This window comes from Bison bison, unplaced genomic scaffold (genome assembly GCF_000754665.1).
Source record: "Bison bison bison isolate TAMUID 2011002044 unplaced genomic scaffold, Bison_UMD1.0 scf7180017864274, whole genome shotgun sequence".
NCBI classification, from domain to species: Eukaryota; Metazoa; Chordata; class Mammalia; order Artiodactyla; family Bovidae; genus Bison; species Bison bison.
The window spans coordinates 6,998,851-7,011,403 of NW_011494846.1; the positions used below are offsets into that span (position 1 = coordinate 6,998,851).

The window sequence follows — 12,553 nt, forward strand, 5'->3', positions numbered from 1 at the left end:
CACCAGGTGGCCAAAGTACTGGAGTTCTAACTTTAGCATCATTCCTCCAAAGAAATCCCAGGGCTGATCTCCTTCAGAATGGACTGGTTGGATCTCCTTGCAGTCCAAGGGATTCGCAAGAGTCTTCTCCAACACCACAGTTCAAAAGCATCAATTCTTCGGCGCTCAGCCTTCTTCACAGTCCAACTCTCACATCCATACATGACCACAGGAAAAACCATAGCCTTGACTAGATGAACCTTTGTTGGCAAAGTAATGTCTCTGCTTTTGAATATGCTATCTAGGTTGGTCATAACTTTCCTTCCAAGGAGTAAGCGTCTTTTAATTGCATAGCTGCAGTCACCATCTGCAGTGATTTTGGAGCCCAGAAAAATAAAGTCTGACACTGTTTCCACTGTTTCCCCATCTATTTCCCATGAAGTGATGGGACCAGATGCCATGATCTTCGTTTTCTGAATGTTGAGCTTTAAGCCAACTTTTTCACTCTCCACTTTCACTTTCATCAAGAGGCTTTTGAGTTCCTCTTCACTTTCTGCCATAAGGGTGGTGTCATCTGCATATCTGAGGTTATTGATATTTCTCCCGGCAATCCTGATTCCAGCTTGTGTTTCTTCCAGCCCAGCATTTCTCATGATGTACTCTGCATATAAGTTAAATAAGCAGGGTGACAATATACAGCCTTGATGGACTCCTTTTCCTATTTGGAACCAGTCTGTTGTTCCATGTCCAGTTCTAACTGTTGCTTCCTGACCTGCATACAGATTTCTCAAGAGGCAGATCAGGTGTTCTGGTATTCCCATCTCTTTCAGAATTTTCCACAGTTTATTGTGATCCACACAATCAAAGGCTTTGGCATAGTCAATAAAGCAGAAATAGATGTTTTTCTGGAACTCTCTTGCTTTTTCCATGATCCAGCAGATGTTGGCAATTTGATCTCTGGTTCCTCTGCCTTTTCTAAAACCAGCTTGAACATCAGGAAGTTCACAGTTCACGTATTGCTGAAGCCTGGCTTGGAGAATTTTAAGCATTACTTTACTAGCGTGTGAGATGAATGCAATTGTGTGGTAGTTTGAGCATTCTTTGGCATTGCCTTTCTTTGGGATTGGAATGAAAACTGACCTTTTCCAGTCCTGTGGCCACTGCTGAGTTTTCCAAATTTGCTGGTTACCTAAAATGAATACTTTGTGATCATGTTTCTAAGTTTCCCCTTTTCACTGACTTTGAGTGCTGTTTCTTTTCTGCTCCCCTTCAGATGATGTCAGTTCCTCTGAACTGTCAAAAAGCATCATGGTGCAGGATAGTGTTACTTGCTACAGGCTTTTTTAAAAAAATATTCTTGTAGGAGGTGGTTTTCCATGCTCTGTACTGTATAATCTGATAATAAACACAAACAATCTGCCTAATTGGTCTCCCTCTTTTTACCATCTATAAAAGTCAGATCATGTTTCTCTCGTGCTCACAACCATCTAGGATTCCATGACCTAACATATGTACCCAACAGAATAAAAGCAGGCATTCAAATAGATACTTGTTCTGTTTCTATGCCAATTAGATTGTACACCAGTGTTCATAGCAGCATTATTCACTATAATCAAAAGCTGAAAACAATCCAAGTGTCCATCAACAAATAAATGGATTAAACAGAATGTGTTTGATATGTTGATATATACGTGCAATGGAATTTTGTTCAGCCATAAAAAGAAATGAAGTTCTGATACTTGCTACCACAAGGATGAACCTTGAAAACATTATGCTAAGTGACCTGTCAGGCACACAAAAAAACAAATATTACATGATTCCACTTATATACAAGATCTAGAATAAGCAGAGCCTTTTTCTGTAGAGCCAGAAAGTAGATTAGAGTTTATCAGAGGTTGTGGGTACAAGGGTTGTTTCCTAATGGTTGTAGGGTTTCTGTTTGGAATGATGAAAAAGTTTTAGAAAGAGACAGTGGGGATGGTTGTACAACATGGCAATTGTAATTGCCACTGATCTGTACACTTAAAAATGATTCAAATGGTAATTTTTATGTTATATGTATCTCATCACAGTAAAAAAAATTTTTTTTTAAAGTCTAGGGTTTCCCATGACACTCAGAATGGAAGCCAAAGGCCCTGTAGTGACCTCCAAGGCCTAGTGCCTTGCACACCCCGCTGGTCTCTCTACCGTATCATCGACCTCTTCCCCGTCAAACCCGCTAAGCCAGCCACAGGCTCATGCTGCTCCTTGGATGTGAACACACCGAGTTTGCTCCCTCCGGAGGGCCTTCCCGCTTGCTTGTCCCTCCGCATGGAACATGCTTCTCTTAGGTGCCACATGACATGTCTGTCATCTCCTCCAGTCAGGTCTCTGCTGAAATACCACCTTATCCATGAGGCTTCCCGAGGAGCCCTCTGTAAAATAGTTACCCCCGCCTTCTGTCAGACCTAGTACTCGCTGTCCTGATGGTACATCTTACCATCAGACATAGCAAATATTTATGTGCTTGTCTCCAGCTAATAAACAGGAGTCCCATCCATGAGGGCTGAGCTGTTCTGCTTTGCTCACTCCTTTGGCCTTAATGTCTGAAATAGCGTCTGCTCACTCGGTGTCTCTTGAATGAACGAATGAATATATTTGTGCTGTTAGGGTATCCCTTACTTCATTGATTCTAAAACCATATACCCAGTGGCACTGAGGATAGTACTCAGGATGACAGGGTTGATTGTGACAGCAGGTAACATCACCCATTTTTTTTGTTGTTCTTATTGTTTAAAACCCACACTTCTGCCAAAACACTCTCATGGTGACCCATTTGGACAAAATCCCTAAGAGTAATTATTTTGAGTTGGACTGATTAAGGATTAACTGCAAGGCACTCAGTTGTTATCTTCATCTACATCCCAGTTCTCAGTTTGCTCCGTGTGAGGAGGAGGATGGTTTCAGTTGTGGTTTAAGAGATTATCGAAAGGACTTAATTGTCAACGAAGCATTTTGACCCAATTCATCCCTTCTTTTTTTTTTAACTTTACCACACCTGTGGAGCAGCTTGCTTATTTCCAGCCAATAATTTGGAATAGATGAGTTCTGATTTCTGCTACTGTCATGAACATTGTAATCCCAGGCTTTATAGTTCTAAGCAAGCCTCCTGGGGTAGGTGTGTGTGGGTGTGTGTGCACATCTGTGGCTGATATTTAGTAAGCAAAAGAGAGAACTGTACTATTAATTTTGAATCTCTCTACCCTACCCTGCTCCTTATTTTGGTGAGTGTTAAGAAGTTGAAAATAAGGAAAGTGTAGGTTTATTTGAATGGACGTTTGGTGCTAAGATTAAGAAGGACAAATAAGATGAAAGCATTCAGACAGAAGCCCACAGTGGAGGGGTGAGAAGGCAGCGAGCCTGAGCAGTCACCTTCATTCATCGCTTCTTCCCCGGACTCTCTCAGCAGTGACATTAGGGATGCTCGAGTGAAGATGTGCCTCCCTAAGTTTATATTTTAGGGATAAAATGCAGTTACGATAGAGATAATTTTCTGCTCTGAAGATAATTTTGTATTCTAAACAAACTTTTTAAAATTAGGAGATTTTGAGTTTCTTTTCCAATAGTGTACTGCACTGCATAATGTATATTTCAAGACAGTTTCCTTGCATTGATCACATATTTGGTTTTGATAGATTTTCTGTGTAGGCCATATGTTCAGGCTCAGTTAAGAAAAGATTCTAAACTCTAATTTATCTTGAGTTCTAAGATATCAAACGATTTTTCCTTCCTCCCTATTAGCTCCCACTTCAAGCTGTAACAGTGCCTCTGGGCCATGAGAAAATTTACACATAAGAAATATTTTGAATTTGTTAAAAGAAGTTCAGAGCTTAAGAGTTGTTTTCAGATCTCTTGAGTAGGATGAAATACGATCTTACAGGAAATAATTAGGTGATGGGCAGATGCCGAGCTTTGGTTTTTGATATGATTATGTGTCTTTCTTTCACTTGGCGCAGCTCAAGTCAGAAAGTTGGGCACCTAACAAGGAGGGGTCACCGAGACCACACAGGGGCACTTCAGATCTGTTCCTTTGGTGGACGTCAATCCAGAATTATTCAGGATAGACTCTGAAATGCATTTGATCCTATGGTAGATAGTTTAATAATTTATGTTTGGCCTTATTAGCAAAGCCATGTGTTTACTCGATCACCAAAATAAGATGAAAAAAACTGAGATCATAGTGAGTTTTTTAAGTGTGTATGTGGTCCGGTTGAAAACATTTTCTTTGCAGTTTTAATGATCTTATGGCAAGTACACATTTGAGGTAGGGGGAGGGGAAATGACACATGAATAATGGCTGCTTTAGAATTGCTCATGCCCCAGAGTGGCACCCAAAGGCTGATGGTACTGTGCTGTCATCTTGTAATTGCAGCAGAGGTTTTCCAGTGTCAGTTTTCTCCCAGAATAAATGAACAGGTGTACTAGATTCCCAGTTTCATTTGTTGATCCTGTTACATGATGACGTGCCTGTAACACTAATGGACTGTGTGTGTAGCGTTCTTTCCGGAGACTGCAAGAGCTAGAAAATGCTACCATGTTTGGTTTGGAGATAATGAACACTCTTAGTGACGTGGTATTAATATGCTCCCAATTAGAGACAGGTCCCGAAGAAGAGTGGAGAAAGGTGCCTTGGCCTCTGTGATCCCCTGTCTGTCCTGGCATCAGATAATGACACGAACGCAGGGACAAGGTTGTCTGTGCGTCCGGGAAGGGGAACTGGCACATGGAATGCCATCGCTGGGTCCTGGCAGCACCTGCAGGTGGCAGGGCTGAAGAATTCACTTAGAAGCTGCGCTGCAAGATGGGGAGACAGTTGGCAGCTCTCTTACAGGGATCTCTCTTATTTGAGCAGAACCAGACCAACTGTTCCTCATTAAAACACATTTTGCAGCATGTTCTAATGTGAGCAGATTAGGGATGTGTGCGTGTCGCCCATGCAGAGAAAACCCAGTGACACACCATCCACCGGTCACGTTTACTGAGTCTCAGCATGGCTCAGAGCCGCGAGACAGGTCGTGTGGAATCACCTGACCTGAGGCTGGTTTTCCTGGACGGGCATTCTGTAGGGAAACACAGAACAACACCATCACCTCCCTGTGAAGTGGACAAAGTCATTTTGGTAGGAATATTGATACTGGCAGTTGTTTTAATAATTAGGCAGCGCCTTGATTTTTCTCATTTGTTCGCATTGCGTTATAAGTGTGTCTCTGATGCGTAAGCACCCAAGCTGGACTTAATATGACTAAAGCCATACCTCTCCCCCTTCCCCTTTACACCTGCTCTATAAGCTGGACAAGTACTTCAGGTTGGGAGAAACTCACGTTAACTTCTTCACTGAGTGGTTGGCAGAATTAAAGGAGAGATGGCATGGGGAATAAAAACATGTGCTGGACACTTGGGGAACATTCCAGAAACACTGAGTCTTCTCCTTTGTGTTTATGCACAGAGGTTACCTTCCGCCTGCCGTGCCTGATCCTTATGCCTCTGGCTCTGCAGCCGTGTCTCACTTTATAAATGTTTTTGGTGAAAAGGAGAAGGACGTTGGAGCTGTCTCTAACTTAGTTCCTTCCTTTCTAGTTTCCTTGAAAATAGCACCACAGCAATGGTGGTGTGATATTGGAGGAAGGTGTTATCTGCTTCCTGAGGTTTCTGAACATCAAAATTGGTTTGGTTTCTAGGATTTTTTTTTTTTTAGTGTATATTCATGGTTCTATTCTAATAGATTTATTACTTTAATAGGATTTGATAAGCTACACCTTTGAAAATTCGTAGAATATGTTTAAGAATTTGGATGTAAGTATGTTTAGAACTTAATCAATGAAACAATGAGATTTACAAGGAGGAAAGATCATGTTAATTAAAGTTAGCACTTTCTCAATATGTCCTTAATCTACTGTGACTAGATAAATACGTGAATCTTTTTGACTGAGCAGAGGTCATATCCTGCTCTGTTTCCATCTGTCTTGTAAAGGCACTTCTAAATGGAATTTGACTTCTTAAGAATTATAGATCTGAGCGTTGATGTTTGGTCATAGTAAATAATAAAATTTCTTGTATTTGTTGTATTACAGCTTGAGAGATAAAAGTGTGTCTTGAATTTCAAAAGTTAATAACTCTGAAAATGTTTAAGAGGTTTATGGAAGGTTCAAGCCTTCTATTTACTTTCCAGAACTATTGACTATGCCAAGTTTTTCTTCTCTAAAGTCAGTTATGTGCATTAATCTATGCACATGTCTATGTTTAAACTTTATCTTGCTACTGGTTATTTATCATCACTTCACCTATAAGCACTTTTTTTCCATTACAGCATGGAAATACTATATACACTATTTTCTAACCATGAATGCTGCTTCTGACTGTGGAAACTGCAAGAGTTGTGCGTTTGCATGTTAGACGAACTTGGACTTTATGAGAAAGTCCTTGTATTACCTTTATTTCCAAATTACTTTTCCTTCAGTATCCCAGTGGTAGTTGACAATTGAAATGTGCAAAGCTACATTGTAGTTGGCTACCAATTACTCTGTCATCTGAGAAGCTTTTTTTCAATCATATTTAAAAACACATCATCAGACTCTTTTAATCAAGATCATGAATTGGTACAGAGTGAAGACCTGGAGGCTCAGATGGTAAAGAATCCGCCTGCAACACGGGAGACCTGGGTTCGATCCCTGGGTCAGGAAGATCCCCTGGAGAAGGGAATGGCAACCCACTCCGGTATTCTTGCTTGGAGAATTCTTGCTTGGAGAATTCCATGGAGAGAAGCATGACAGGCTACAGTCCATGGGGTCGCAAAGGGTCAGATACGACTGAGCAGAGATAATAAGAGAAGCACAGCGTGGTAAAGGCAGGCTGCGTTTTCTCTCTGCTGCCCTGTTGTCAGGCTCACATTGCTCTCAGGGAGAGTGGCCGGTCAGGGGGCTTCTTGTGGCTGTGGGGGGAGGCCACTGCACTTCCATACGCTCCTGTGATGCAGCCTGTCCCTCCAGGACAGGAGAGTGCTGGCACCAGATGGGTCAGTTATGTTCAAATGTGTTCAGTGTTTGCGTGGGAGAGGAAAAAAAAAAAATCAGTGCCTGAGGAAGAATGACTAAGGCAAACCCAGCCCCAGATAATCTACAATGGTAGTTTAATAGGTACCGTTTATATTTTGAGCAAAATTTTATGGCAAATGAGTTGGAAGGAGCAGAGGAAAAATTTTTATGAAACTCTTGTTAACAGTCTAAGGGATTTTTTTTTCAGACTCGGAGCACAAGTACTTTACCTATTCTTGTAGCTTTGTGAAGCAGAAGGTGTTACGAAGTGAAAGTCTCTCAGTGGTGTCCGACTCTTTGTGACCCCATGAACTATACAGTCCATGGAATTCTCCAGGGCCCAGAATACTGGAGTGGGTAGCCATTCCCTTCTCCAGGGATTTCCCAACCCAGGTCTCCCACATTACAGATGGATTCTTTACCAGCTGAGCCACAAGGGAAGCCTGAGAATACTGGTGTGGGTAGCCTATCCTTTCTCCAGTGGATCTTCATAAAATCAACCAAACAGGTGGGTCAGTGGTAAAGAATCCGGCTGCCAACAGAGGAGATATGAGACGTGGATTTGATCCTTGGATGGGGACGATCCCCTGGAGAAGGAAATGGCAACCCACTCCAGTATTCTTGCCTGGAGAATCCCATAGACAAAGGAGCCTGGTGGGCTATAGTCCACGGGTCGCAAAGAGTTGGGCACAACCGAGTGACTAAGCATACACAAATGATTAAAGCTTGGAGACTCACCTAGTCCTGCCCCCAGGCAGCCTGACCCCTGATCCAACACCAGTAATCACCGAGTGGCAGCTTCTGGAATTGCAGGCACAGAACCAAGGTCCAGCATTCAGAGCTGAGGGTTGGGGTAGGTCTTCCCTGAAGCTAGTAGAGCTTAAGACTCAGGAACTCACACTTTGAGGGGGCCATTCCAAGCGCCTGTACCTAATTTTGAATTGCTTTTTTTTGAGAGAAGGCATCAGGCCCCACGGTATCTGGATCTGTGAACCTCCTGAAGTTCTCTGCCAGGTGTGAGCCAGGCTGTGTATATATGTGCACAGACGCCTCCACATTTTTCTGGGGGACCAGTCTGTAGTCCTCACTGACTTCTCAAAGCCATCTGTGACTTAAGAAGATCAAAGGACTCAGGCCTAGGAGAAATTAATCAGCCTCTTAGTTCTGGTCTTGTAAAGCTAAGCTTAGAAAGTGATGGTTTAATTGCTAGAGGCAGCAACCGATGACTTGTGTACAGTTGTGCCCACTGATCACCAGAGACATGGCTGAGCCTGTTTTTAACCAGCTAGATCTCATCTGCAATACATCCTCACACCCATCCATCCATCTATTCATTTCTGAACACTTGCTTGCGTGCCTGCTCTGTGTTTGCAGCTGTGGAGGTTCCGAGAGCCCAGAGATGAACTAGGCGACCTCCCTGCTTTTGAGGAACTTGCAGAGCTTCTGTCGTTTCAGCTGCAGAAGTACACGTTCTTTCCCAAGGCTGCCATTATCCTTATGAGCGCTGTCCTTCAGACCTTGGGGCTATTTTAAATGGATCAGAATGAAAGCTTGTCATCATATTCCCCGCTCCAAAATACCACACAGAACACCCATCTTACAAGAGAGTGATTCCCAGGGCGTGTCGAGGTACAGGTGTCTCTGCTTTGGGGACAGTATCTCCATCTGACCAGCTGTGAGCCTCCTTATCTGGGCCCCCAGCACAGGGACAGCAGGGGGTCAGCCCAGGTCCCCAAGGAGCCTGGAAGGAAATGATGGCGTGACTGCCATTGGAATTGAGAGATATATCCTCGTGATCAAAAGCTGCATTAATTTTGCAATTAGTCTCCTGCGGTCAAAGCAAGAAAATTCTTCCCTATCTTTCACATGTAAGTCTTTGCTGGTAGAAATTGGGTTGTGAAAGTTCTTCTCATTTCCCCCTTCCTATTCTTTGTCCCTCCATTACCCACTCACCTGAACTCAAGTGTTGTTGATTCTACATCAGAAGTCTGTCATTCCCTCCTTTCCATGCCTCCAGCATGGAGGTCCTCGTCACCCTCCACCCCATCTCTCGCCACAACTTGCCCCAGATTCCCTACCCGCATTCTCTCCCCTCCCCTCACTCCACCCTACTTTCCTGCAGAGTCGCCTCTGTAAAGCACACTTCCAGCACTTCTGCTGTGCACAGTGGGGCTGCCGTTCCCCGCAGGGCCGAAGCTGTCACCAGCGGATTGTTTGAAAGCGTGGAAAGAAAGAATAAGCGAAGGGAAGTAGCTGTTCAGAGACCTTTGGTGCTTCTGTGGATTTCTTGTGCAGTCGTGCCCCTGGGTCACCCCCCTCCCCATCCCTGCTTCATTCCTTCCACCCAGTGTTCTCCTTCCCCAGTCCCCACCTCCATCTCTCAAAGTGCTATTCAGGTTTCAACAGGGGAGGCACTGATTCTAAGGCCTGTGCATCGGGTGGAAACCTTATATCATGGAGTCAGAACTACGCTTTGAAACCCTAGAACCACCCTGAGAGTGGCCAGGGGCCCCCGTCCTCCCCACATCTGCAGAGATGCCTGAGGGAACAGACACTGCCTCAGAATTCTCACTGGCACATCTCCTGGCTCCTCATGTCCCCACCAAGCTGGGTTTCCCAGTCTTTCCATGTCTGGTACCCAGAGGGTCACCCAGAGGGTTATATGGCACCCAGGGTCAATGGAAGGGCTGCGTGTGGGGTGGATCCCTCTGGCCACCTAGACCCCTTCAGGTGCCCCCTAAGGGTCAGGAGCAGCCCTCCTACAACCAGTATGTTTGCTGAATAAAATTACTTCCTGTGGTTTTTCCTTTGTCGTTATTCTTTTCCTGAGTAGATACAGTCATATCCCTAAAAGTTAAGTTCCTTTGTGATGCAACTCCATATCAGTGCTGCCCTTCAGGGAATTCTACCTTTTTCTCCATAAACACTCCTTGTCTCTCCCATATAGTTTGAGTATAACCTGGAAATTTATGAACTTGGTCTTACTCTTAAAGGAAAGGAACCGTCGCTTATACCTGACTTAGCCCACCCGACCTGTGTGGGTGTTTGAATGCGTCTGTGGTGGGTTTTGAATGTGTCTGTGGTGAAGGAGTAAGTGAAGCTGCTTCTTACATCAAACTAGCACGGTTGTGCAGTGCAAAGGAGGCCATCAACAAAAGGAATAGGCAACCAACCAAATGGGAGAAAATATTTGCAGACTGTGTATTTGGTATCTGATGGGGGGGTTGATACCACAAACATATAAAGAACTCATGTAGCTCAATACCAAAAAAGAAAAGTGATTTTAAAAATGGGCAGAGGATCTGAATACTCACCAAAGACATACAGATGGCCAACAGGTGCGTGAAAGATGCTCATCAGCACTAATAATCAGGGAAATGCAGATTAAAAGCACGATGAGATATCACCTCATACCTGTTAGAATGGCTACTATCAAAAGAGATTAGAACTAACAATGCTGGTGAGCATATGGAGAAAGAGGAACCCTCGCGCACTGTTGGTGGAAATGTAAATTGGTGCAGCCGCTCTGGAAAGCAGTATGGAGTTTCCTCAACAAATTAAAACTAGGACTATGGTTTGATCCAGCAATTCTACTTTGGAGTGTTAGACCAAAGGAAACAAAAACACTAACTCAGAAAGATGCCTGCATTCCCGTGTTCATTGCAGTGTTTTTTACAGTAGCCAAGACATGGGCAGGAAGCAACCCAATGTCCATCAATGGATGAGTGGACAGGGAAGATGTGGCATATGTACGCAATGGAATATTACTCAGGAATAAAAAAGAAGGAAGTCTTGGCATTCACAACAGCATGAATGAACCTTGAGGGCATTATACTAAGTGAAATGCATCAGAGAAAGACATGAAATCTAAAATAACAAAAATTGATTGTATAGGTGCAGAGAACCCCTCGGTGGTTGTCAGAGACAGGGGCATGGCGGATGGATGACATGGGTGAAGAGAGTCAAAAGATACAAACTTAGAGTTAGAACTACATTCCGGGGATGTAAGGTACAGCACGGTGACTGTAGTTAACAATTCTGCGTTGTATACTTGGAAGTTCTAGAGAGTAGATCTTTAAAAGCAATCTTTACTAGGAAGGAATTTTGTAACTGTGCTGTAACAAGACCTACTGTGATGCTCATCTCAGTGGATACAAATACTGAATCCTGTGTTGTACACCTGAAACTAATACAATGTTATATGTCAGTTATATCTCAATAAAAAAATGTGTTCCTTCCAGGAATCTTTTGCTGAGTTGATATAATATCAGTGCTTTTTTCTTTTTTTTTTTTTGTCCTTAAAACCTTTGCTTTCCTCTTTGTTTCTGTCTCCATAGGAATTCAGAAATAGGCTTGGGAATCACCTGAATTCAGTACCCCACACCTCAGCTGCAAATCGACGAGAGTCGGCCAGTTCCCGAATGGTGCTACGATTGCAAAGACTACACCAGGACTTTGCACTGAAGATGTCTGTGGGCCTGGCTCTGTTTGCTCTTCTTTTTGCGCTTTTGGTCAAGGTCTATAATTAAAACACAACCAGCTGAAGCATCTGTGAAGAAGAATAAATTTCTAATTCAAATCTTCAAAGAAAAGGAGAGCAACCACATCAGTTCTCAAAGGGCAATGATTTATACTGGCCTCACTAACGGCTCTTCAGCCACACTCTTTAATGAGGCTTCCCTGTCTCACATTGAGTTGGACCCATTGGTTATTTGACCTAAAATCTAATAACGGCTGCCATAGCATATCTTTTCAATTAAGCGCCCTTGGGTTTATTTTTAGCAAAAAAAAAATGCAAGTGGTTGCATTTTCTTTAAATCACCAGTCTTCAAGTCAGAACCTGTTTGTATGGCGGGTCTGGTTACCTCTTCCTCATGCAGGAAGAATTTTCCATTTTCAATAAACATTTTAAAATCTTATCTTTCTCTTTATGCGTTGTTTGGGGCCCCAATATTACAAAGCTTTTATTTTCCACAGCAGATGTGTTACGGAAAAGTTTATATGGAAACCTGTGTTTGGAACGTCAGTCCTTCCGGAATGCACAGGAAGAGCCTGCCAATTAAAGGATCCTGGCAACATTTTGAAAAATCTGAGGAATCACCCCCCTCTTTAATAACCCACAAACTTTCAAAAACTGGATTTGTCTAAAACAAGCTCTGCCTCTTTTCTGGCTTTTTTTTTTTTTATCTATTTACATCAACTGTTTATTTCTACCTGATGTCATTGGTGTACACTAAATGAAGTGATTTGTGTTACAATAAAAGCAGTTGGTGTAATGAACAAGTCTCACGACTATTCGAATTTAAATAATTTATTTGGATTGTACAGTTACAGGAACATCAGGCACCCTGTGGTTACAGGACAGTTTTCATTTTAAATCCCCACCCTCTTCAGCTTGTGGTTTTATCCCAAAATGTTTTAACCTCTTTTGTGTCTTTAAGGAATCTAAGTTCAAATTATGTCATCAGTCATTGATTTAAAAAAAAAAAAAATCAAAGACTTCA

General features: G+C 42.9%; 1 protein-coding gene across 1 annotated transcript in view; it reads left to right on the forward strand.

The window, feature by feature from the left end:
* Positions 1 to 12,329, forward strand: part of CDKAL1 (CDK5 regulatory subunit associated protein 1-like 1) — a 622,071-nt gene extending 609,742 nt beyond the window's left edge. Inside the window, exon 16 of the mRNA XM_010848824.1 lies at positions 11,387 to 12,329. Coding sequence (XP_010847126.1) covers positions 11,387 to 11,578 — 192 coding nt within the window. The 3' untranslated portion in view covers positions 11,579 to 12,329. The remainder of the gene's footprint in view (positions 1 to 11,386) is intronic.
* Positions 12,330 to 12,553: the final 224 nt, after the last annotated feature.